Raw genomic sequence first — 24,806 nt, 5'->3', positions numbered from 1 at the left:
GACTAATATTCTCAGGTGCTTTCTCGGTGACTTTATTTATTTTTTTTTCATATGCATAAAACTTTATTTTTAAGTCCGGTGAAAGCCAACACATTGTCATTTATTTTTGATTTGAATTTTATTTTATTTTTATACAACAGGTTATTAGTTATCTATTTTATACATATTAGTGTATATATGTCAATGGCACTCTCCCGGTTCATCCCACCACCCCACCCCCACTTGGTGCCCATACGTTTGTTCTCTACATCTGCGTCTCTATTTCTGCCTTGCAAACTGGTTCACCTGTACCACTTTTCTACATTCCACATATATGCGTTAGTATGAGATATTTGTTTTTCTCTTTCTGACTTGGTGACTTTATTTTGAATAATAATTTACAATTTGGGGATGGTGCAGCAGCCTGGAATTGAATCAGTACCAGTTTTCACTATTTTCACTATTTAAGAAAGTAACCTAACAGCACTGCTTTATGTTAAGAAAAAGAAGAAAGAAAGGCAAAGAATATAAAACAATTTCTGGGATATTGCCTCACAATTTTGAGGACTGGATATCTCTGTAAACACACCTTTTTAGAGATTACTAAAAAAGCAAAGCAGTGAGTGAGTTATTATGTGGGATCACAAATACACAATGACAGAACAAATGAAAAACACATATTGCTTGGCTGACGGGTACTTGTAGCTTAGAATAAAAATCCAGTGACAGGATCATTCACAATTCAAAGGGGCTATATTTCTAATAACTGGGACAAGGTAAAGGTGAGGTACTTTGGGAATCTGCTTGATGACTCAAAAAATGGCTCTAAGAATAAGAGAGAGATTGGTGTCAAAGATACTTGTGGAAAAAAATAGAATAAAAATGTTCTGTGAGAATGAGAAAAAAAGTAATTTTCCTTATTATGTTGTTTTAAGTGTATATAACTAGTTTAACATAGTAAATAGTAGAAGCTGATATTTGACTGTTTCATCTCTTGCCCTAAAAGCTTTTGGGGGAAAAAGATTTCTGGGGGGCAGGCAAGGGAATCGTCTCATTGGAAAAATAAGGAATCACTTTCTACTTGGCCTTTTTGTCAGTGAATCTGTTCCCAGATGAGATAACCAGCTATCAGCTAAATGCACTTGCCTTTAAAATGGGAGGATTATCAAGGTCAAAAACCATCTTCCTACACTAATTTTTTCCTTCTTTGGGGCAGCCCAGATACTTAACTAATAAAAGTAGTTTAACGATAAGAGTAATTGTGCAAACAGGAATGTCTCTCAATAACATACCATGTGATTCCATAGTGTAACAGCAAGCACTCTGGATTAGGATTCTAGAGACATCAGTTCTAGTTTAAAATCTGCCACTAACCTAATATATACTTTTCAGCACATCATGAAGCTTTCCTAGGCCTTAGTGCTTTGGGGGCTTTTGTTGTTGTTGTTTTTGGCCGCACCAATGTGTGGCCTGCGGGATCTCAGTTCCCTGACCAGGGATCGAACCCAGGCCCTGGCAGTGAAAGCACCAAGTCCTAACCACTGGACCGTCAGGGAATTCCCAGTGCTTTTTTACAAAATAAAGTGGAAAACTACAGAATCAGATCATTTCTACAATCATTTTCATCCATAAAATGTGCTGATTCCATGAAGTGCTTAAAGTTGTCTCAAGAATTCAGAGAATCCAGTTATCAATGGAAACTGGGAGGGCATCACTGAAGGGCCAGATAGGTCCAGGCACGGGAAGGAGAGCGGCAGGATCAAAAGGGACAACATGGGGCTTCCCTGGTGGCGCAGTGGTTGAGAGTCCGCCTGCCGATGCAGGGGACACGGGTTCGTGCCCCGATCTGGGAAGATCCCACATGCCGCCGAGCGGCTAGGCCCGTGAGCCACAGCCCCTGAGCCTGCGCGTCCGGAGGCTGTGCTCCGCAACGGGAGAGGCCACAACAGTGAGAGGCCCGCATACCGCAAAAAAAAAAAAAAAAAAAGGGACAACATGGATGGACCTCAAGGGTACTATGCTAAGTGAAGTAAGTCAAACGAAGAACGAAATCACGCCATTTGCAGCAACATGGTTGGACCCAGAGATTATCGTATTAAGTGAAGTAAGTCAGACAGAGAAAGACAAACATATGATATCACTTATATGTGAAATCTAAAAAAATGATACAAATGAACTTATTTACAGAAAAGAAACAGACTCACAGACAGAAAACAAACTTACGGTAACCAGAGGGGAAGGAGCTGGGGAGGGATAAATTAGGAATTTGGGATTAACAGATACATACTACTACATATAAAATAGATAAACAACAAGGTCTTAGTGTACAGCACAGGGAACTATATTCAATACCTTGTAATAACCTTGTATAAAGGAAAAGAATCCGAAAAAATACTATTATGTATAACTGAATCACTTTGCTGTACACCAGAAACTAACACAACATTGTAAGTCAACTTTACTTTAATAAAAGACAAACACCGTATGATCTCTCTTATACGTGGAATCAAAAAAACCAAACCAAACCAAAACCAAAACCAAAACCAAGCTTATAGAGACAGAGAACGGACTGGTGGTTGCAGGAGGTGGGGGTAGAGGAGGGGTGGGGAGAAATGGATGAACATTTTTGTTTTGTTTTGTTGAAAGTGAATTTAAAAAAAAAAAATTTTAAAGCACAGGAATAGGCATGGCATTGGGAGGATGAAGAGTGAGCAAAAGAAAGAACCTGGTCTGATGCAGGTGAAGGTACATGTTGTGAAATTGTGACAAAGTTGGAAGAGTCCAGTAGAATCTGGCTGTGAAGAAGCTCTGGTTATTAGAGCTCTGAAATCAAAGCACCTGCTGTACCTTGGGGCAAACATAACTGCACCGGGGAGAGTGAAAGGGGCACCTAAGCCTGGCCCCTGTGGAAGGCCATTTTCTAAATAAAACATTAAGTCTGCCACAGCCTCAGCCAATAAGAGAAGCACTGTTGACAAAAACCTTACTGTAAAGTATGTAGACCAAGGAACCCTATCTTGCTCATATGAGAGATGTTACAGTTTGTCTCATTTGCAATGGAAAAATCTCATTATAAGCAACAGAGTGTTAATACCTTGAGCCAAACTACATTTTATAATCAAATGGCTTATCAGGTTATTCAGGGACAGATAAGTCTTTGCAAAAGGCAAAACATTTGCAAAATATTTGTTCAAAGGACAAATCATTACAATAGATCCTATAGGTCTTTCTGGTCACATAATTTCTGAAATCTTAACTGAACAAAAGGCCCATAAGTGTCTCCATGATCTGTCTGCACCTTACCCTCATTTCCCGCTGGCCTCAGTTCCCACCACTCTGCCGCTGTTCATGCCACTCCAGCCTCATTGACCTCACTATCCTTGAACAGTGAGTCTACCAAGTACTCTGGCCTCAGGGCCTTTGCGCTGGCTGTTCGTTCTGCCAGAAATGTGCTTCCCCGTGGCGCACGCTTGTTCCTCCTTTCAGATCTCTGTTTAAACTCTCCTTTAATAGTGTTTCCTAGGATCATCCCTCAAATAAACTAACTGGGCTCAAATACTTGCCTCAGACTCTACTTACGGGGGAAACCCAAACTAAAACAAGAAGTCATCTCAGGGGACAGGATCACTTTAGCCACGAGGTGCTGGCACGAGGGAGTGGGGAGAGTGAAATAGGGAAGAAGGGTATGCAGTGTACGGGCACTGTCAATTGACTGACCACCTTGCATGGAGTGCACCTCAGAATCATCCACTTGAGGGCTGGAAAGGGGGAGTATTCATCCTTCAGCTCCTTGTCCCCCGATTGGTCATGGCTTATCCTATTGGAAATCCTTTCTAAACATACTTCCAGGTGGTACACATGCAGCTGGTAAGCAGATTTTCCCAAGGGCTCTGGGCAAAAAGCGAGAAGTAGGTAGAGCAGCTGAGGTGAGGCACTGCCTGTCAAATTACATTTGCGCAGAGCTGGTTCTCAGTGTGGTGGCTGGTATAAAAGGTGAGCTAAGATAAAGTATGGGGTTTCCAATACAAAAATTAACACTATTCATTCTACTATTTTAAAAGATGTGATCAGATAATTTCACGAGAGGTACATCAAATTTTCAAAGCTTAGTAACATTACCTGAATAGGATTTAATGTTGTAACCAAATCAAACTTACAATAAAGTTGGCCTGAAAGTACATTCTATGATATGCATAATTGCCACTCTTCTGCATGACGATTAGGCATAGATGGTAAATATCATGTAAAGATTATAGTTTCTACTGGGTTTACCAACATAGTAAGGAACTTCTAAGGCTCAAACGAATAAGGTTTCAAAAAGAACTGGGAGGCACAGGGACCTAATCCAAGATTCTGTACAGATGCCTAGCCTCATATTGGGATGAACACAAGCAGCTATTAGCCCAGGAGATCAGGCTCACATCCATTCCCTTGTTTTAGGAGTCAGAACACCAATATTTTAGAACCTATCTTGCTTCAGCTAGTCCATTTCCATCATCTCTGAATTAAGCATTGCACCTAATTCTAAGAGGAGCAGAGGATGCTAAGAGGAGGACATGAGGTACTTCTCTGGTGACACAGTGGTTAAGAATTCGCCTGCCAATGCAAGGGACATGGGTCCGAGCCCTGGTCTGGGAAGATCCCACGTGCCACGGAGCAACTAAGCCCGTGCGCCACAACTACTGAGCCTGCGCTCTTGAGCCTGTGAGCCACAACTACTGAAGCCTGTGAGCCTAGAGCCCGGGCTCCACAACAAAGACAAGCCACTGCAATGAGAAGCCCGCACCCTACAACGAATAGTAGCCCCTGCTCGCCACAACTAGAGAAAGCCCGCATGCAACAACGAAGACCCAACACAGCCAAAAAAAAAAAAAAAAAAAAACAGAGGAAGACATGACAAGAAGAGGGAAGAGGACTGCGGAGGTTCTCAGTATAACATGGCAGGAGGGAAGGTTAGGATGAGTAAAACAATGATGAGATTTCAGGGAAAGCCTTCTGCCCGCCAACGTCTCTCATAAACTGTTCTGCTGAGGTCCCTGAGAAGGTCCCATCCAGACTCAGCTCTGGTTCCCTTGACACTCTAAGCTGGCTCTGTGGGAGCCCAGGACTGCCTCATAAGCCTCACTGGAAAGTATTTATAAAGGGTTTTCCATCACACATAACTGCAGGAAAATACATCCGAGTGGGAACTCTGCTAACAAAAGAAGGAGCTTAAGTGCCAAACAAACAGAAGAGACGGAAACCACTGCAGGATAGGAATAGAAAGAGACTGACATGCGATCTACCTGACCAGAGGTTGAAAAATGGTAGTCCACAGGCTGGATCCAGCCATAGGTGGTTATCATTGCCTGAAGAGAACTTTTTTTTAAATATCTGGGCTGGTACTTCCCTGGTGGCACAGTGGTTAACAATCCACCTGTCAATGCAAGGGACACGCGTTCGAGCCCTGGTCCGGGAAGATCCCACATGCCACGGAGCAACTAAGCCCGTGTGCCACAACTACTGAGCCTGCGCTCTGGCGCCCACAAGGCTAGAGTCTGTGCTCCGCAACAAGAGAAGCCACCTCAGTGAGAAGCCCATGCACCGCAACAAAGAGTAGCCCCCGCTTGCCGCAACTACAGAAAGCCCATGCATAGCAACAAAGACCTAACGCAGCCAAAAATAAATAAATAAATAAGTTTATTTATTTAAAAAATATATATCTGGGCCAACATTTAAAAATTAAAATTTTACATAATAGTCCATACTTCTCTTGATAAATTGAAAAGCTGGTCCCACTAGGCTTATTGCCTAACTTCTGAGACGGGACACATATCTCATGGGGCACCCCGCCTACCACTAGACCCTATAGCTTGCCGTGTGGGCAATCGCCACTCCTCTCTTGCATCCATTGTATCCCCAGCGCTGTGCATTGAGCCTGACCCACTGCAGGCACTCCATATTTGTTGAGTTCTGAACAGATGGATGATAAAAAATGTTAAAAGGAAGTGAGGGTGGGAATCATATAAGTAATCAACTGTGCAGTGGGCCTCGGCAAATGAGTAGAACTGATTTTTATTTAGAATTCGTGGACTATTCATAATGCAATATGTGCTGGTTAGAAGTTCACCAGATATCAGGATAAAATGGCATTCTCCAAGCAATACTAACGTCTTCCCAACCTTTTGTACCAGCTTCTGCCTGTAGGGTTTCTAGTGTGTTCTCCATGTTCAGTCTGCAGATGCTAATTGCCTTTTTAATATTTCTGTTATTCACTGTTATATTATTTTCTGTACTTTCTTGTTTACTTGGAAAAAATGTAAAGAAACCTCTTTTTCATGCTTGACATGACCTTTGCCTTTTTATTCTGAGATAAAGCTATTTGTAAAAATGCTTGCAATTTGACAGTAGTTCAATAAATCTTCATCTCTCAATAAGTACTAAAAACTGTAATTTCATTACCTGGTTGAAGCTCATTCCTTCTTCCCTCTTTAGCAGCTTGAACTAAACTTGCAGCTAATGGAAAAAGAAAAAAATAATCCAGTAGCAAATGATCCATACAGCGGCTTTAACAGTTTACCATTTTATACCCAAAATAAGTGAGGGCTCAAAGCTGTCAGTGGATGATTAAGGTGAAATACAAAGTATTCTTTTTTGTAGATACACTCTACAGATTCTTTATTTCAAATCTAATCTCCCAAGTGCATCTTCTCCCAGAAAACCATTGTTATAGAATGATCAAATATTGCAAAAATTCAATACTTTGAAACTAAAAAAATGTAGTTTAGTTCTTGAATTGTAGCAATGAAAGAGTTCAACTTACCCAGCAAAGTTCTCTCCCTGTTGACTGAGCAACTGACAACTTGCAAGTCTTTCTCAAATGTATAGAGATGCTATTAAAACAGAAGTATTTTTTAATGTGGAGTTTCATGTTAAACAACAATTTCATGAATGCAATTCCCATTCAGCTCTCTAGCAAGTATCATTGTGGTAAAGCATTTTATTAAAGAACCACCAGTGAACCAGTTCATCCATACTGAGAAGTTTCAGATTATTTTTTAAGAAAAAAGTTTGCTATTGTAGGCCATCTTTGGCACTGAAACTTAACCATGAGACAATATAGTATAGTGGTTAAGAGCATAGAACTTGGAGCCAAGCTAGACCCAGGTTCAAATCCTAACTCTGCCACTTGCTAGCTGTGTGACTTTAGATGAGTTATTCAACCTCTCTATCCTCCCATCAGTAAAACTGAAATCATAATACAACCTATCTCAGGAGATCCTTAGAAGTGGTGAATTAGATAATCCATGTGAAAGTACTTACTACAATGTCTGCCACACATAATAAGTACTCAAGTGTTAGCTATTATGATTATTGAGGCAAGTAACTAATCAATTTACATGACTATGACATCATTAACTATGTCTAACAGACTGTCACAAGTGCATCCCCTAAAGGACTCTGTATTTAGAATACTGGCAAAGCAGTCTTCTTTTTTATTTAATCTTTATTTTTATTTTCTTGCTGTTTGATTGTTGCAAGATTCCATTTCCTGGAATAGTAAAGAAAACTAAAATGGTCATGCAGAAGGAAGATGTGAGGTGCAGATTGAGGAACTGGAGCCAATCACAGTTATATTAAGTAAAGTCTCTTAAAATACACTTAGAGGATAAGGAAAGATAGAGCCTTAGACTTCAGGAGAGAGCAGGCTAAGAGAAACAGTGACTGCAGAACTATTACGAAGGTAATTAGTACCTGCAGACTAAAGAACCACTGAGAACATACTAGAATCCAGTGGCCAGAAGTTGATAGAAAATGTTGAAAAGTCAGGAAAAGGGAACTTTGAGTTAATAAGAAGGCTCTGAATTCATGTGAGAAATTTTGGTTTCCTTTGACTCTTGCTCTAACTGAGGGATTCTTATTTATAAGTAAGAAGAGTCATGAATGTATACACTTAAGTTTTCAGTGTTTTATCCTTTTAATTAATAAATAACACACAAGGAGAGTCTCAGCATTTAAGACATGCGAACACTACCAAATAAAAAGTCTACGTTCTCCATTACATTCACCCAATTCCAATTTCCTCTGAAAAGGAAACATGTTTGTAATTTGCTCCGTAGCCTTCCAGATCATTCAAAATGAGTTTTTAATATATATTTATGCACGTACATATTTGTCTTGCAAGTTTTTTAAACATAAACGGAATGTATTATTCTGGCAACTTGCTTTTTTCATGTAATAATGTGTTTTGGAGCGCCTTCTGTGCCAGTGTACATTTATAGACTTCTGAGTCCCTCAATACTGGTAAATTGTTTTTATGTAGGCACAAAGTGACTCCCTCCCATTTGCCCCAAGAATTAGACAAGCCTGTCACGTTAAGCAATGTCTTACGTGAGTAGTTTGAGGAAAGATTAAGAAAAGGAGGCTGGTTCTAAACCTGGATCTTTGAGAAGTAATGAAAAGCAAGAACAGTGAAGGTTACGCAGAATCAGAAGTCAGAGCCAGAGGTCATTATGAGATCCTAAGCTTCTGGGAGCACACAAATCCGGGGAAGGCGTTGGACTTCCTACATTCCTACAGAACATTGGATAATTGGTTTGCGCCAACTTGGCTTAAATCTCAAAGGACTAAGAGACCAGGTGACATTTTGTTCCAGGACTCCTTACACATTTTTTTTTTTTTAAGATAATGGTAAAGGGAGAAGAGAAGGAAGCAAAGAAATATAAACTAAATTTTTAGAAAATAAAATGAAATAAGAAGTTGTATCTAGAAAGAAGGGAAAACTTGAATAGCAGGAAAGTAACCAATAAGTAACTATAATCTATGGTGATTTTTACCTCATTTTGTTTGGTCTGGTAATCATACAATCCAAAGAAGACATTTCCCTTATCATCCTGAAAAGAAAAAATTAACTAGATGTTTATTAAATGTCATTGTTTAGGAAGTTACTAGTTTTAAAAGAAACCTGCAATAATTCAACCAGTATTAGCAACAAGCACTCTAAAGGTAGCCTGCTGTGCATGTCAGAGAGGGACTGAACCTGTTTCTGCTGGTCATATGGATCAAAGAGTGAAAGGCAATAAGAATGTACAGCTCAGTGAGTCTGGGGGACCCTGTCTCCTAGGACTGAGCATGGTGAAGGAGCGAATCTTTTTGTACTTCCATTTATTTCTGTAAGAGAATATATATGACGGTCACTGAAAGTGGCCAGAACAAGTCCCTGATATTCTTATAAGTAAAACTTTTTGAATCGTACAACTCCTTTAACACAGCATCCTCATAGATACAACTTAAAATAACTTTTTTTAAGCAAAAAAAAAAAAGTACAGTAATACAACTGTGCAAAGCAAACTGACCACTGTTATCATTCTTCCACTTTTCACTACTACGGTAAAGTTATCTGTAAAGTTAAATTTTCTTTCCTTAGAACAATTAATATTGAAAACACACTGTCAAATATTAATACCTCAAAAGTCTGAGCATATATAAGTTTGAAAAGATGATGTATAGTAATAATATTTAATATTTTCTCAAAGATAAAAATTTAACATTAATTAGGTTTAAACATCTCTTACTTGGCATTTTTCCTGTAGAAAATGAAACTGTTCATCTATTCAAAACATTTGAGCACTGTGTCAGACACTGTGTAGTTTTTTATTTAAAAAAGAGAAAATATTTCATAAGACTGAATTTCAATTACCCTACTCAATCTCACAAAATAAAAAATGTCATATATTAAAGATTAAATACCAACAGGTCTTATTCACTACCCCTCAGTAAGATACAGCATAAAACTCTGTAAAAAAAGAAATGGTTAAAATGGTAAATTTTATGTTATGTATATTTTACCACAATTTAAAAAAAGAATATAGGCATACCTTATAGGTATAAATAATATTTCCATTTCTTTCAACATTTAGTACACGTAAGCTCTCATAATTGTTTTCTAAAACACCTGAAACAATAATAGCAAGTTAATACTTAGTAGATGTTTACAAACATATCTAACAAATACAATATTAGTGAAAAGCCAAATACAAAAGAATACTGATCATACCATTACATAGAGTTTAAAAACAAGCAAAGCTAATCTATTTTATTAGAGATCAGACTAGTAATGACCTTTAGGGAAGAGGAAAGGAGCAGTGATTAGGAAGTACCTCAAGGGAGCCTTGCTAATGGAAGTGTACACATTGGAAAAAAACAGCAGAATCTACTGAAGCTGAATATATATGGCTCAAAAATTGCCCTTGTACATATATCTCATAAGAAGTATACACATATTGTGGCAAATAACACATATGACATCTATAGCACTATGGTTCAGAGACTTCCCTGGTGGCGCAATGGTTAAGAATCCGCCTGCCAATGTAGGGGACACGGGTTCAAGCCCTGGTCCGGGAAGATCCCACATGCTGTGGAGAAACTAAGCCCATGCGCCACAACTACTGAGCCTGCGTTCTAGAGCTCGTGAGCCAAAACTACTGAGCCCGCGTGCCACAACTACTGAAGCCCGCATGCCTAAAGCATGTGCTCCACAAGAGAAGCCACCACAGTGAGAAGCCCACACACCGCAAAGAAGAGTAGCCCCCGCTTGCTGCAACTACAGAAAGCCTGCACATGGCAACAAAGACCCAAAGCAGCCAAAAATAAATAAATAAATAAATATAGCACTATGGTTCATAATAGTCAAAACTGGAAACCCAAAATATCCATCAAGCAAAGAATGAATAAATTGTGGTATATTCAAACAATGGAGTATTATACAACAATAAAAATGAATTAACTTGCTATAACATACACCATAAATGAGTACAAGAAGCCCACATACTCACCCCTCCCAAAAAAGGTACAAACTGTATGATTTAATTTACACACAAGTTTCAAAATCTGGCAAAAAGAATCTATTGCGCTAGATGAGTGATTGCTGGAAAGGAGTATGAAGGGGACCTTTGGGGTTCTATTAATTTTCTCCTTCCGGCTCTGAGTGCCAGTTCCATGGGTGTGCCTCACTTTGTGAAAATTAACTGAGTTGCACTTGTGATTTGTGTACTTTTCTGTATGAAGGCCATATTTGACAAAGGATATAAAGATTTTTTACACAAAACATTTAACTTGTAAGTTAATGGACCATCATTTTTCTTCTAAAATTTTTGGATATTCCTCCGATTTCTACAGTTAAAGGATTTAAACACTGGTTAGAAACAGCATTGATAATTATCATCATTAATGGGGAAGAAAAGTATATATCCCCAATTTCCTCAAAATTAAATTGCTTCAACTTGACTCATTTTCCCCACACAAGAATAGTGTTATTAGATGTTAAAATATTATGTTGATTATGACAAATTCCAATATTCAGACAAAACATATGCAAAATATCCTATAAATCAGAGCAAATTTCAGTTTGTATTCCTGATTAAAAAGGAAAAATCAAGACACAAAATCAGGATAATTGGTGAGCTCAACCCCTGCACTGGAGCTGGGAGTGGAAAACCTTTAGAGATGGTTCAGTGAGAACTTAGGAATCATCCTCAGATCTCTCTTGCTAACTCCTCACAAGAAGAAGCTGCCTGGCTCTTCAGGGGGCAGGGCAAAGAAGGGGGTAAGTGTTGCTTATATATGGGTATATACACTTTTCAATGTATATTGAGGTATCAGACACATTATTCTCAATATTAAAAAAAATAAGAATAATCACTTGGTCTCTTAGGATAATAGTATGATTCAATTAGCTTACTGCTGAACAGCACTTCATAATTTACAGAGTTCTCATTGCTATCTCAATCATACTGTATAAGGTACTACAGGCCCATTGTATGGGTAAAACAACTGAGTTTCAATGAAGTTAAGATATTTGGCCAATACCATATATTGAAAAAGTGGCACAGACTAATTTCAAGCCTAGGAAAAGGTAAACAGAATGAACTAAGTTTCCTTAGTTAAGTATCATCACAGTATCATACTCACAATGGGAAAACGGATAATTACTGAAAAATCCTTTAAGGTGGATTTTGCAGACATCTAAAGAGGATTTCAGTGAGTTTCTTTTCATCCTGCACATGACTCAAAACTCCTGGAATGCAATGTGTCAATATTTTGAGAAGCATTTTTTTTTTCTTTCAAGATTATAAGGATGCTGGAAGAGACCTTCTCAAAAGTACACTTAAAAGGTTTCAACTAAGAAACTTCTTTACAAGAATCTTGCTAAGAAAATCCAATTTCCTTGCAAAAGCACATCTATTTCCAAATCACTAAAATATTAAGAGAAAAAAATTCTCCAACAAGTGCAGATTACAACACATGATATATGCTTATTCCATTAAATCAATGGTTCTCAATGCTTGTGTTGTGTTAGAATCATCAGGGGAGATTTTAAAAGAACATGGATGTCCAAGCCCTGTCCCAAATATCCTAATTTTTTTGAGCTGGTGAGGGCCCTACTCGCTGGTGTCTGTATTTTTAAGTCTCCCTTGTTATTCTAATGTGCAGCCAGGGCTGAGAACCAGTGAACTACATATTTATAAATAATATACATTAAACAATATTCATTAGATAGCATAACTAGGACCTGCTTATAATGTAACCAGAGTAGAAAGACATAATAAAAATAATGCCTTCATGGGTCTGTTAGGGAGTAAGAATTGCAGTCTTAAATAATCCTGCAGTTAAGTACATGGTTCTCATCTGAAGGATATTTGCATTCGATAAATTTAGCAATGTTGGTAAGCCAGAGACCAGGGTCTCACCACACACTATAAACCCATTGGCCCTTCCTCCCCGGATTAGTTGCTCATGTTTTAGACACACCCTTTTAAAAGACTTATTCAATAACCTCTTTGCTTATTCATTCTGACTCTTCTCCCACTAGTTCAACTCTGGAAAGTCCAGAAGAGGAAGTTTAGCAATTTCAAATGAGGAAATGTGGTTTAATTTTACAGTTCAGTGAAATCAGAGTTCATGAAGGAAAAATGTAGCATTCTGATAAATACTTGCATAAGTAAACCTACTAAAAAAACGGAGAGTACCTAGATATTAAAGGTGTTGGTGAGTCACAGCTCATGTAAAATTAAAGCTGGTTTGCCACCCCAGTGTCCACTGAAGCCCTATTTACAAGAGCCAGGTCATGGAAGCAACCTAAATGCCCATCGACAGATGAATGGATAAAGAAGATGTGGTACAGGGCTTCCCTAGTGGCGCAGTGGTTGGGAGTCTGCCTGCCAATGCAGGGGACACGAGTTCGAGCCCTGGTCCGGGAAGATCCCACATGCTGCGGAGCAACTAAGCCTGTGTGCCACAACTACTGAGCCTGCGCTCTAGAGCCCACAAGTCACAACTACTGAGCCTAAGTGCCACAACTACTGAAGCCTGCGCGCCTAAAGCCCGTGCTCCACAACAAGAGAAGCCACGACAATGAGAAGCCTGCGCACAGCAACAAAGACCCAACACAGCCATAAAATAAATAAAATAAATAAATTTATTTTAAAAAAAAAGAAGATGTGGTACATATATACAATGGACTATTACTCAGCCATAAAAAGGAACAGAACTGGGTCATTCGTAGAGATATGGATGGACCTAGAGGCTGTCATAGAGAGTGAAGTAAGTCAGAAAGAAAAAAACCAAATATGTATTAACGCATATATGTGGAATCTAGAAAAATGGTACAGATGAACCAGTTCACAAGGCAGAAATAGAGACACAGATGTAGAGAACAAACGTATGGACACCAAGGGGGGAAAGCAGCAGTGGGGGTGGGGAGCTGGTGGTGGGATGAACTGGGAGATGGGGATTGACATGTATACACTAATATGTATAAAACAGATAATAAGAACCTGCTGTATTAAAAAAATAAAATAAAATTCAAAAAAAACCCTATAAATATTTTCATTTATAGTTTCTATCTTTGATGTCATGCACAGAATTGTCTTTCCTACCCTGAGATTATATAAATGCTTGGTATATTTTTTTCTACGATTTTTGTGTTTTTATTTTTTTAATTATATATTTGATCCAACTAAAATTTATTTATGTATTTATACTCATACGTATACAGTATGAGATAACATTTGTCATTATACTTTGTTTACAAATGGTTACCCAGTTGTTCAAATGCCATTTATTGAATTGTTTTTTCTGAAATGCCACACTTATAATGTAGTAAACCCCTATGTATATTTCTGAACTATTTATTCTTGTTCCATTGACCCGTCTACATATTATTAAGTCAATGCCACATTGCTTTGATTACAGCTTTATAATGCTTTTTAATATTTGGTGGTCAAGTCCTCTGTGATCACTCTCCTTTCATGGCTATTCTCATCCTTTTATCTTTTCAAATAAACTTTAGGGTAAATTTGTAAAAAAAAAAAAAAAAAAAAGCTGGTTTGCCAGATAAGTCTCGTCCACTTCAATGTATTCTTTGCCAAACACGAGTGATTTCACTTTAAAAGAAGATGTCTGTCAAATATGTAAATTTGGTTTCCAACTGCTATGAGACAAAAATCAAATAAAAGTATTTCTTTTCTTTCCAATGACTATGGGGGTGGAGGGAGTCTCACAGCCCTATACAAAAATTTGAACTAGTTCCTAAAACAGAGATCAAGGAGTGCTAAGATATAATTATCCTATGACATTTCTATTCTGTAAATAATTCACATAAAATCTCCTGCTCACCAGGACCAGATATTATAATTTCTAAATGTATGAAGTAAACATTATTATATGATTTATATTTCATATTCTGAATAAAATGAGAAAAATCAAGGATGGGGTGATTAGTTAAGCAATAAAGAGAGAAAAGAATTAGAAAAGGAGACTAGGAAGGTAGGGGAAGGAAAAGTGAAAAGGAAGGACAGTGGCGAGAGAAGAGTAAAACAATAAACAAAAACAATGTGACTGAGCCAATCCTCTGGCCCCCAAATCTGTCTGGGGGTATCTAGGAGGCAACAATAAAAGCATTACTCTTGAGTGAGATAACTGGTAAAATATATCACTTCCCTGGAAAAAGTGAATAACTACAGTATTTGAAAGATTAATCAATCTGGAACATTAATAAATTCTAATAAATTCATCAATCTAATACTAATTGAAGCAGGCAAGGAGATATAGGCAAGAAAACCTACATTATTTCTGGTCTTAAATATACGTGACATTTAAACCTTAGAAAATTTACATACCGGAGACTTTTTCTTATTTCCTGAAGATATGATACATTCCAAGAGGGGATTAAGCATTAGACAGAAAAATTAATATATAAAATCTATTATATTGCTACATACCAGTAATAGTTAGAACCTATAATGTTTTTAAATGTGCTATTTATGAGAGCAACAAAAAATAATAACAACCCAGGAATAAATCTGGCAAAAACCTTCATGGAGAAAATTCTAAGACTTCTTAAGAATCATAAAGAAGCTCTAAATAAACAACAAGCTATACTTTATTCATAGTTGGGAAGATTTAATATTGTAAAGATGCCAATTCTCCCCAAGCTGATCCACAGATTCAATGCAACTCAAATCAAAAATCCAACAGATTTTGGTGAAATCTAACTGGCTGATTCCAAAATATATATGTAAGAACAAGGAGCATAGAATAGCCAAGATGATCCTGAAGATGACTGATGTGAGAAGACTTACTCTACCAGTTATCAAGACTTAACAGAAAGATAGTGACTAAGATGTCTTCGTCTAACATTGGCCAATGGAACAAAATTAAAAGCCCAGAAAAGAAGACTCACACACATATGGAAACTTGATGTGTGAAGGAAGTGGTTTTGCTGTCAGTGAGAAAAGGTAGGGCTATTTGGTTAGTGACACTAGAACTACTAGCTATTAACACAGAAAAACAATGCAATTTACAAAAGAATATATTAACACCTGTAAGCCATAAATAACAAAACCAAATCATGTAACCACCACCCAGCTTAAAAATAGCAAATATCAGGGCTACTTTTGAAGGTTCTGGTGTCCCCCTATTTGATTCCTACATCATATTACAAAAATAAATTCCAGATGGATAAAAAGATAACAAAATTCAAAGAAGAAAGCTTTAAAGCTTTTAGAAGTTAACATAAAAATGTCTTCATGACTTCTAAATTTCTTTAAAATATCCAAAAACCACAAACCGTAAAGGAAAAGACTCATAAATTAGACTACATTATAATCAAGAACTCTTGTTTATCAAAGGTAATCACAAACTGAAAAAACCAAGAGATTGAGGGAAGATATCTGCAACATATATGATGAACAAGGGACTAGAATCCACAATGAAGAATGCCTTAAAATCAATATTAAAAAAAGCCACAATAGACAAATAGACAAAAGGATGAACCAACATCCCATAGAAGGGGAAACTCAAATAGCCAGTAAATATATAGAGATGTTCAACCTCAAACCACAATGAAGTAACGTTTAGACTCACCAGTTTGACAAGAAATTTAAAATCTGGAAAAATCAAGAGCTTGTGAAGATACAGAGTACCAAAAACATTTCTATACCACAAATGGGGTAGTTAATAAGTACAAGTACTTTAGAAAACAATTTGGCACTACCCAGGAAAAGTGAAGACGTTCATAGCCTGTGACTCAGCAACTCTAAAGTCAGACATCCATCCTAGAGAAACATGTAAAGTACGCACCAGGTTAGTAAAAGCATAGACTGTAACAGCAAACCCCAGAAACCTCCCAAACGTCACTGTTGGGATAAAGATAAGTAAGTTGGGTTTCCTAGGAAACATCCTGAGACAGTTTCGTATGCAGGGTATTTACTAGGGAGTGCTTACTAAAGTGGGATTAACACCTGTAGCAGGAAGGAGAAGGGAGCAGGACCAGGCTAGGGAAGAAGTCAAGTTACAATGAAGGCCCAGTGGCCTCAGGTGACCGTAGGGTCCTCCATTGGGGAAGCTCTAGAACTGAAATGAATTGTCAGAGTTGTCCCATGTGAGTCAAAATGCCCAGGCCTTTATACCCCACCTCACCCTCTCATTAAAGGAGGCCATACCTAAACTAAAGGGGCATAAAGTTGGGTGACGCAACCCTCTGCCGAGGCCATCCCTGAAGGCGCTGACAGCTGAGGGCTATCTGCTGCCCACACTTACAGCACCTGGGACAAGCCCTTTCTTGATAGGAAGATCTAAGCACTGCATCTCCATGTCCACCATAGTGTTGTATAGTCACACAAATGGAATACTATACAGCAGTGAAAATTAACGACCTACAGCAGTCAACATGGATAAATCTTACACTACTGAGAAGAAAAAAAATGAAAAGAATACATATAGTGTTCTTTCATTTACTTAAAGTTCACAAACAAGCAAAATGAAATGATATTTTGCTTAAGGAGATATACATATGGGTTAAAACTACAAATAGGATCAAAGAAATGTTAAAATATAAATGTTTAAGTGGTTGTAGGTAACAACTTACAGATGAGGGATACGGAGAGCAACAGGATCAAACAGGGAGACAAAGAGCCTACAAAATTCTTGATATTATTCTATTTTTAAGGTGGGTACACAGTTTTGCTTTTTTTTTAATTATTTATAGCTTAGATGTGTTAAAAATATTCTTTTGTATAACTGTTTTAATTTTTAAAGAACAAATATTTTCTTCCTTTATTTCAGGAGAAATAATTTTCCCAAAGTTCAACCTAGAACAAGAAACACATGCAGTAACCAAATCTGGTCTCCTTACTTCTTAACCCCTTTTTGACTAAAATGCTATCATATATGCACTGAATTTCTGTCCTGGCTGACTTAGCCCAGCTCTGTGGCTATTTTGCCAGAAATATGTCATACATCAGGAGTACTACTTAACACCCCTAAGAAATCTTCAATTGTATTTGTTGATGTAAAAATATTAAGGCTTCAAATTTAGAGAGCAAGTGTGCAGAGAGGAGACTTTACAATGGTATAATTATTCATAATTTACATTTAAAAAGCCGAGACTTTGAAAGGAAAATAATTTGCACAAATGTGTGGAGTAATAGCTGTGCTAGAAATAAAATAGCATCCCACATTCCCCTGCCAGTGCTACAAATTACAGCAGCAGAATAATTAACTTGTGGTTTTTTTGAGCTACCACCCACTGGTGATTTTCAGAAATAACAATTTCTTTTAGTATAATAGGGCTAATATCTTGCCAAGGTGCTCTGCAGGAGCAAAATACTACCAATATCAGAAAAATCTGGTATTTCTAGTAAGTTTAGTTTCTGAGGACCCAGAGGTATCTGCTGTTTGGTGAAATGTCAACACACAAGTTTATATGTCTTCACAGATGTGTGAAAGACACAAGGAAGCCAAAATCTAACTGGCTCACACACAGCTTTTCAATCACAACACACATTACTGAAACATAAGACTGTGGCATTTCACACTTCATCTAACTTCTCATTTTCAGACACTTGCCACTTAGCTCTATAAGGTGGAGGTCCAGAGGAAGGACCACTTTGTGGTAGAAACCATAAATCTTCAAAAGCTCTTTAGACATTCAGGAGACTTTTAAAAAATCCCCCAAAGTGAAGCTTTACTAATAATGACACTAGTCGTTTGTCAAACTCACTAGTCAAACTGGAGCCTTGAGCTACACAAACATGACTCCCTGTTTGGAACCAACAACTAACATGCCAAGACAAGGAACCCTACAAATATTCTGCTAAAGCCATAGGACAGAAAATTTTCTCCAGCGATAAGGGGAAAGGAGTTGTAGATATGGGTAATTTGATGGACCTCTCCAAAAAATGCCCTCCAGCAAGTCTAAGTGTTTAAGGAAAACCAGATGGGGAAAAAAAGAGGTAAACACACTGAAGTGGCTAGCTCCTGTGCACAACTGGGATCCAGGGTATCGTTTCTTTGAACCTGAACCTAAGCCCTGAAGATGCAACATTATTTGCAGCAAACGTTTCTTCTTGAAAAACAACCTGGGAAATCACAGAGTTCCCCTTCTTTAAAGTTTTGGTTGATCAATGCTGGGAAGGCTCGAAAGTGACTTTCCACTCTCTTATCAAAATCAAAACAAAGGATTTTTGAGACAGATGAAAATCAAAGGCTCAACTGCCCAGAATGTATTCCAATTCACCCTGAGGAAGTTGGGCAGGACACCCGAGGATCACTTGGTCTCACGCCTCTTGCTGGCCGGCACAGGTGGTCTCTGGGTTGGTGGTGACGGGCTTGATGCTTTGGAAAACAGTGGGCTCTCAGTTCATTGCTCACAGCCTGAAAGCAGACCCCTACCCTCTTGCACTTCACATCCGAAGTGGCATGTCCCCTAAATCACGGATACTGTTCACCCAGAAACACGTCTCACAAACGTGGGGACAAACCGTTCAGCTGTTAAGTATTTATACGGTGGTTTTCCTGGCGGCCATGATTCATCTTTTCTTTCTCATAACGCGAGAACTTCCAGGAGCCTCCAGTCTTGGTGGAACCCCTACCCAGGTGATGAATCTTTTTAGGCAGGTGAGCTATGAATAAAGCATAGAGAACGACCCTCCCCCACCCCCTGCAGCCTTGTGCCGGAGGAGTTGCAGAGTCTGGGCAGCTGCTCCTCCACGCCCTGCTCTGATGAGATGATGCCAAGGTACCCAGCCTTTCTACTGAAAGTGACTTACTGTGCGCAACCCTTAAGCCAGAAGCTGGAGGACTCGCTAGAAGAAGCAGTGACCACCTAGAGGGGTGGGATACGGAGGGTGCGAGGGGATATTGGTATATATGTACATGTAGAGCTGATTCACTTTGTTATACAGCAGAAACTAACACACCATTGTACGGCAATTATACTCCAATAAAGATGTTTAAAACAACAAGCAGTGCAACTCCGCCACCGAGACCTTGCCCACCCTGCCCCGGGGGCTGTCCCTCCGCCCTTCAGCCAGTGTCCCCGGATGAGGGTGGCAAAGCCCAGACTCCGAAGAGGGGAAGGTCACCCCTTCAGCACCAACCTTCACAGGCTAGCAGGGGGCACAGGCTGCGCGGCTGGCGGTGCCCACCAACCACCCCGGCCCAGCCCGGGAACCACCTAGGTATGAAGGACTCCGACTCCCCCGCCTCCGCTGCCCCTGCCTAACCCCCCCACATCCACGCCCCACCCCTCCCCGACGCACGCCTACAGCACCTGGGCCTCCGCCTCCGGCCCCAGCGGCCACTAACGCCGCCCGCTGTGCCCGCAGCCACGGGAGCACGTCCTTCCCGAGATCGAAGTCGGAGACCAGACGGAGGGCCATTGCCCGGACGCGGCCACCGGGCAGCTCTGGAGCCCTGCGCCGCGGGCATTCCCGGCCCTCCGCGCGCCACCGCACCCCGCGCCCGCCCCTCCTTCCTCTCCCCCGCCCGCCGCTTTCGGTTCCGCCGCGGCCGAGCGGGAGAAGCCCCAGCACCGCCTCCTCCCGGCCCGGCCCGCGCCGCGCACGTGAGCCTCGAGCTGCGCACGCTGGGCCGGCGGGGGGATGGGGGGAGGGGGAGCGACGAGGGCGCGGGGACCAGACCCAGCCGGGCCGCGAGCCCTCGACTTGCACCCTCGCGGCGGAGGACAGAGAGGGAGGGAGGATTTGTTTTTTAAAGAGGCGTGGAGATGTTGCTGGACCAATGGTTTCCAAACTATGCTGCATATGACATGTGCGTGCTAGGCGTTTTGGGGTTTTTTTGTTTGTTTGTTTTTTAATCCCCAGGTGAGTCCACTGTGCAGCAAACTTTAGAAACCAGTTGGCTAGAGAGAGGTATTACTAGCTGGGTCACCTGAGAAGGTTCAAGGTCATCACCGGGGCAGAAGCAGGCAGTGGCTTGGGCCTATTCAGCCCAATTTCAGGGTGGTGGTATTTTATTAGTAGTACTTAAGTAGAAAGTAGCAGCGAGGTGTATGTGAGATGATTCTATTTTAACAGAGGTTCGGAGACACTGGAAGGGGTCAATCAGCTCAACACAAACAGGTCTTCTGCCTATTTACGGGGCTCCCTACACTGGCTGCAACGAAGCTGAATTGTTGAAGATTTCCTCTGCACTTACTCTTTTAAAAGTGCTCTCCTTCCAGGGGCACCTGTGGTGTGGGGCACCGTCTCATCCCCATACCTATAAATAAGTCCAGTGTTTTCTTAATCTTGCCACTCAGGTTTCTTTTCATTAGAGAGTGTACCATCAGTATTGCTTGCTGCACCTTTGGCACTGCAGATCCAATCCATCCTGAACATCAATGCCAAGTTATTACTGTCCCTAAAACAAAGCTGTCCTCATGGCCCCGTGCAGAAGACTTTGAGTAACAGCTGACTGCAGGATAAAGTGCCTATACTTTACCTGACCCTTCCAGCCTTTTCACCTAGACCTTCGGCTCCAGGTTGGCCTGATTCCAGAACCCTCTGATTCCACCCACTTGCCTCCGAAAAAAATCACCAGACCCTTCCAATCTGGATCCACAAAGCTTTCTCACAGCTTCAGCCCCTAGCGACCTTCCTAACCCTGAACTTCTAGACAGATGTTGCTAGTACACCTCATTTGACAATCAAATACTGCATGGAGCCGTGAATTGAATCTTGAGTCTTGCACACCCCTCTGCAGCGGCTAACAGAGCAGCCAGAAGGTGCTCCACTGTTACTGAAGAGTGAGTCAGTAATGGACTAAGGGGTGCTTTGTCACATGTCTCACAAAGTGAGGGTCTGAAAACTACCCTCTGTTTTACAGTGCAGACTCCTAGGCTCTAGTCTAGACCTGGGCAAGGCACAGAAATGTGCATTTCAGTCAGAGCCTCAGGTGATTCTTAGGCTCACTAAGATTTGAAAACTTCTCTAAATAAAGGTAAAAGAAACTCTTGATTTCGCCCTACTGACACGTTTCTCCGGCTGCGGTGGTGGATGATTTCAGGTAGCTCTCCACTACTCACCACCACATTCGTAGGAAAGTCATCCTACCTGTAAAGTGCATGAAGCTTTAACAGAAATGCTTACTGAGGCTGCTGATATTGCTAGTGCAAAGAAGGGTGACCACTGAAATAATGGGGAGATACGACAACGAATGTTGCATACCAAATGGAGCTGGTTGCCTTTGTCATATAGAAACATCTTCACTTTCCTATTTTAAAAATTAAGTTTCTGTCGATTTTTTTCTCAGTTAACCTCTATTTTTATCAAGTAAAACTGATTTTATAGACTTCATCAAGCAGTGATTATATAAAAATTCCCTTCAAAATAAATTTAAGTAAAAAAGAACATAGAGAAGGTGAGAAATAATAACTAAGATACCAGAGAGACATGGCCAAAGCCATGAAGGTAGTATATGAATGGCTGAGCTTTGGAGATAATTCGCTAAGGAAAAGACTCGTGAATGGTGACTTACTGGTTTACAATTTGTGAAAGATTAACAGAAAAAGAATGCTGATGGATTATCCTTGAACTCTAAAGAAGGCAGAACTGGAAACTGTCCTATCTTCTTTAGTTAAAAAGCTGCTTCATTGATGGATGTGTTAACTTGACTGTGGTAATCATTTCACCATGTATATTTATATCAAATCATCACATTATACACTTTAAATATTTGCCTAAAAAAAAAAAGGGAAAAGAAAAGAAAGCTGCCTCAGAATCATTAAGCACTGGAACTGGCTTTTTTTTTTTTTTTTTTTTTTCCGGTACGCGGGCCTCTCACTGTTGTGGCCTATCCCGTTGCGGAGCACAGGCTCTGGACGCGCACGCTCAGCGGCCATGGCTCACGGGCCCAGCCGCTCCACGGCATGTGGGATCTTCCCGGACTGGGGCACGAACCCGTGTACCCTGCATCGGCAGGCGGACTCTCAACCACTGCGCCACCAGGGAAGCCTGGAACTGGCTTTTGAATAGAATAGGAATATTTCTATTTCTTGGGGATTTTAAGAATTAACCATCATCTTCCTTAAAATCATAGCATAGCATAGAGTTGGAGACCTAAAGATTTTATAATCAAGACCTTTATTTTAGAGATGAGGGCACAGGCTCAAAATGGTGAAATGAATGTCTGGTCTAAAGTAGCAAAGCTAGTAAACCACGATGTTGGGATCAGAACACAGGTCTCCTGCTATTGGTGTTTGTGTTGATTATGTCCAGTGAACTGACTTAGAAGACTCAAATTACCTTACAGCCTGAGGATTCCGAGTTATCCAAATACCACACCCCGACTCGAGTAGAATTCTGTGACGGCAGTGAGAAATCACAGAACTTGAATCACATGGTTTCCTCAAAATAGTCTAAGTTCTTTGTAATTTCATCTTGAGTTTTAGAGTTGAAGGAAACTAAAGGAATTGGAAATGTGGGTTGAATGAATCATTTGTAAATGAAAATAGTTAATCTAATAGAGACGTTAAAATGAAGAGTTCCACTCTGTTCTCCTAACCAGAAAGAACGTCTGGAAGAGAGAAACAATACAAGTGGATTCTGAAGGAGTTAGAAAATGGCCTATTTAACAAATCTAGTCCAAAATTCTAAAACTACAAGAAATCTAAGGAAAGGACTAACGAAATCAATACTAGGTTTGAAATTGGCATTCAGTGGAGCAATAAATATGCTAAAAGAACATTTTTGTTAATAAACTCGTGGTTGAAATTAAGTAGAAGTGAATCAACTAAAAACCAAACCTTGCATTTTGGAGGCTAATCCTTTGAAAGCACAGCTGTGAATGTTTTCCTTAAAATTAATAGAGGTTACCAGAAAACCCATTAGACTCTAAATAATGCATGAGTAAGGTTCCTCTGAACTTTCTAGGAAATAATAATTGAAGTTTTGTAACTAAGATGCTAAAGCACTTACAATGAGGTGACGTCTTATGTAGGTATTAAGAATGCTGCTTCCCTACAGTAATCTATTTCTAGCAGATATATTTAATATGTTTTTAAGTAAATATCTAAGGTGGTGATCATTATGACACCCCCCCATCCATTTGCCCCCAGTCAGGTGTTAACATTTCGTCTTGCCAGTGACTGACTGGGAATGGGCATGTGCATCAGTCAGGATTAGGCGCACCAGAAGTTATTGAAAACCCAAATTAACAATGAATTGAACACACAGGTCTTATTTTCTCACCTATCTGGAGGTAGGTAGTCCAGTGCTTGTGAGGGCACGTCTCTGAAATCAGGCATCCAGGCTTCTTCCAGCTTTTTCTTCTATCAGCTCTTTGGGTGTATCCTTGTCCTCATGGTCTAAGGTGACTGTGAAAGCTTCAGCCATCTTGTCTGCATTACAAAAGTCAAAATGGAAGAAGGGAGATAAAAGAGGATGCTGCCTTCCTTTTAAGAATACTTCCCACAGGTTCTACATAACATTTTTACTTAAATTTACAAGGAAATAATTTACAAGGAGTCTTTTAAATGACTAGTCATATGCCCAGATAAAAATCGGGATAATATTACTAAAAAAAGTGGGGAGAACCGATGCTAGAGGCCTCTATCATGGCATGAAGTCCAATTCTGGACAATGGGTTGTAAGGAAACCTCTACTACGGTATTTCTGGGAAAGATTTCTCTATTCCTAAAAAAAGGAGACATGGGAAAAGAAGGTCCTTTTCAGCCTTTATATATTTCAAGGCCTGGATATGATTCCTGGAACTTCACCAAACCTGCTACCAGTCTGAAGAGGGAGTCAACAGATGGAAGTGGGCAGAGCCCAGAGAACTGCAGAGAAAGGGGGCTGTGGCCTGTCATTCTTGAAGCCAGCCCTACCTCTGGCCTTTTTGATATTAGCGATAAAAAACTTCCCTGCTGTTTAAACAAAATTGAGTCAGACTTTTATTTTACTTGAGGCCAAGGCTCTCAATTTTAAAGGCCTATCATTTCAGAATTTTGGTAACTTCCACCAGAGTGCTCCGATCATAATAGGTTTTGAACACATTAGGGCACATTG

General features: G+C 39.9%; 1 protein-coding gene across 6 annotated transcripts in view; it reads right to left on the bottom strand.

Moving 5' to 3' along the window:
* The window catches only part of GSAP (gamma-secretase activating protein), a 183,741-nt gene extending 159,694 nt beyond the window's left edge, over nt 1–24,047 (bottom strand). For 3 of the 6 annotated variants that reach the window (XR_011377682.1, XR_011377683.1, XM_030834304.3), the window contains exons 1-5: nt 20,072–20,357; nt 9,837–9,913; nt 8,796–8,852; nt 6,782–6,851; nt 6,421–6,474 (exon numbers count right to left, since the gene is read on the bottom strand). Coding sequence is in view for 3 of the 6 variants with exons in the window: in XM_030834304.3 (XP_030690164.1) it covers nt 6,421–6,474; nt 6,782–6,851; nt 8,796–8,852; nt 9,837–9,913; nt 20,072–20,180 (367 nt within the window). In the remaining 3 variants the exon portion in view is untranslated. Of the gene's footprint in view, nt 1–6,420; nt 6,475–6,781; nt 6,852–8,795; nt 8,853–9,836; nt 9,914–20,071; nt 20,360–23,990 lie in introns of those variants that run through there. The other 3 variants (XM_060304779.2, XM_060304777.2, XM_060304778.2) reach the window with 3 other exon arrangements.
* Between the last annotated feature and the right edge of the window lie 759 nt (nt 24,048–24,806).

The sequence above is a fragment of the Globicephala melas genome, chromosome 9, assembly GCF_963455315.2.
Source record: "Globicephala melas chromosome 9, mGloMel1.2, whole genome shotgun sequence".
Lineage (NCBI taxonomy): Eukaryota > Metazoa > Chordata > Mammalia > Artiodactyla > Delphinidae > Globicephala > Globicephala melas.
The sequence above is the reverse complement of the archived record's forward strand: the minus strand, read 5'-3'. Positions and strand labels throughout refer to the sequence as shown.